At 47.2% G+C, this 1,620-nt stretch overlaps 1 protein-coding gene across 1 annotated transcript; it reads left to right on the forward strand.

Moving 5' to 3' along the window:
* Window positions 1-50: 50 nt before the first annotated feature.
* Window positions 51-946, forward strand: LOC121940251 (rab proteins geranylgeranyltransferase component A 2-like). Its single transcript, XM_042483065.1, has 2 exons — window positions 51-192; window positions 544-946. Exons 1-2 carry the CDS (start codon window positions 73-75, stop codon window positions 751-753), a joined length of 330 nt encoding a protein of 109 aa, XP_042338999.1. The 5' UTR covers window positions 51-72; the 3' UTR covers window positions 754-946.
* The last annotated feature ends 674 nt before the right edge of the window (window positions 947-1,620 follow it).

Genomic DNA, 1,620 nt, shown 5'->3' on the forward strand with positions numbered 1-1,620 from the left:
ATATGTTGGTCTCTGTCTCTCTCTGTCTCTGTGTCTGTCTGTGTAGAGGACCGTCCCTCTGTCCTCTGGTGTATGTACTTTAACATGGCTGACGGTTTGGGGCTGGAGGTTGAAGGTCACAACCTCCCGTCTAACGTGTACGTGTGCTCTGGACCTGACGGCGCTCTGGGACACGATCACGCCATCAGACAGGTGAGTCTCACGCCGACACACCTGGCAGCAGACACATATTTTGACAATATGTTATACAAAGAGGTTTTTATCTTTTTTTTGGGTGACACGTTGTACTGTGACATTTTTAACAAAGCGTTACGCTTTGATGTTTGATGACATACATCGAAGTACGAGTATGAACTCATTTATGAATATTGTGAAATTATAACTATAAGTGACCGTTTGTCACCTTGAAAACATGAAAATATTCGTACTAACGACGACAAAGTTTTAAAAGAGCAGCAGCAGATTAACGTAGTGACATGAAATAAAAGAGCGAATTAAACTCTGGAAACACAAATCACTTCTGCGTTTGTGTGCACGTTTCAGGCCGAGTCCATCTTCCAGAAGATTCTTCCCGAGGAGGACTTCTGTCCCCCGGCCCCTAACCCCGAGGACATCATCTACGACGGAGACAACACTTCCTCCCCCACAGGAGAGCAGGAGTTGGACGGAGAGCAGGAGGAGAAAGAGGAGGAGAGACGGGAGGAGAAAGAGGAGGAGAAAGAGGAGGAGCAGAGCCTCCAGAATAAGGAGTAACGTACAAATCAACACTCAGCCTCCATGAAGCCAAAAGCTCCTGCAGTGAATTGTGGGTTCAAGTTGCCTTCATTTATCGTCTGAAATCTTTGTTATTATTATTTTTTTATCGTTTGTTATTTTTCTGCTTCCTGTCTTACTGAAATGTTGTCAACAGAATTTGCTCCGTGGAAACATTAAAGCTGCAACATGACTTCAGACTGTCAGCACATTTACTCGAAACACGATGATTCGCAAAAAAAACACCCAGAATAATTATTTGATTATTGAAATTCTGATGCCTTTCTCACTGGTTTTCTGACATGTTTGGAGGTCAAAGGTCACAGTTAAAAGTCAAAGCTTAACGAGATTTTTCTTTTTTACCAACATACTGTCCTAAGACATTTTCTTTTTTTCTGAACCTCACTCTGTCCTGCGTGGCAGGACGGTCCGCCGCTGAGCCGTCCCATCAACAAGATGCTCGCAGTTTAAAACCTGGGCTGGGACAAGTTCTGTCCTCAGGTCAGAACCCAGGTTGGATCGTGTTCTGTCTGCGGGTTAGAACCTGGGTTGGGTCGAGTTCTGTCCTCTGGTTAGAATCCACATTGGGTCGGGTTCTGTCGGGTCGGGTTAGAAACCGGGTTGGGTTGAGTTCTGTCCTCAATTTAAAACCCACGTTGGGTCGAGTTCTGTCCTCAGGTTAGAACCCATATTGGGTCCGGTTCTGTCTGCGGGTCAGAGCCCAGGTTTGGTCGGGTTCTGTCTGCGGGTCAGAGCCCAGGTTTGGTCGGGTTCCGTCTGCGGGTCAGAGCCCAGGTTTGGTCGGGTTCCGTCTGCGGGTCAGAGCCCAGGTATGGTCGGGTTCCGTCTGCGGGTCAGAGCCCAGGT

Source organism: Plectropomus leopardus, unplaced genomic scaffold, assembly GCF_008729295.1.
Source record: "Plectropomus leopardus isolate mb unplaced genomic scaffold, YSFRI_Pleo_2.0 unplaced_scaffold8125, whole genome shotgun sequence".
NCBI lineage: Eukaryota > Metazoa > Chordata > Actinopteri > Perciformes > Serranidae > Plectropomus > Plectropomus leopardus.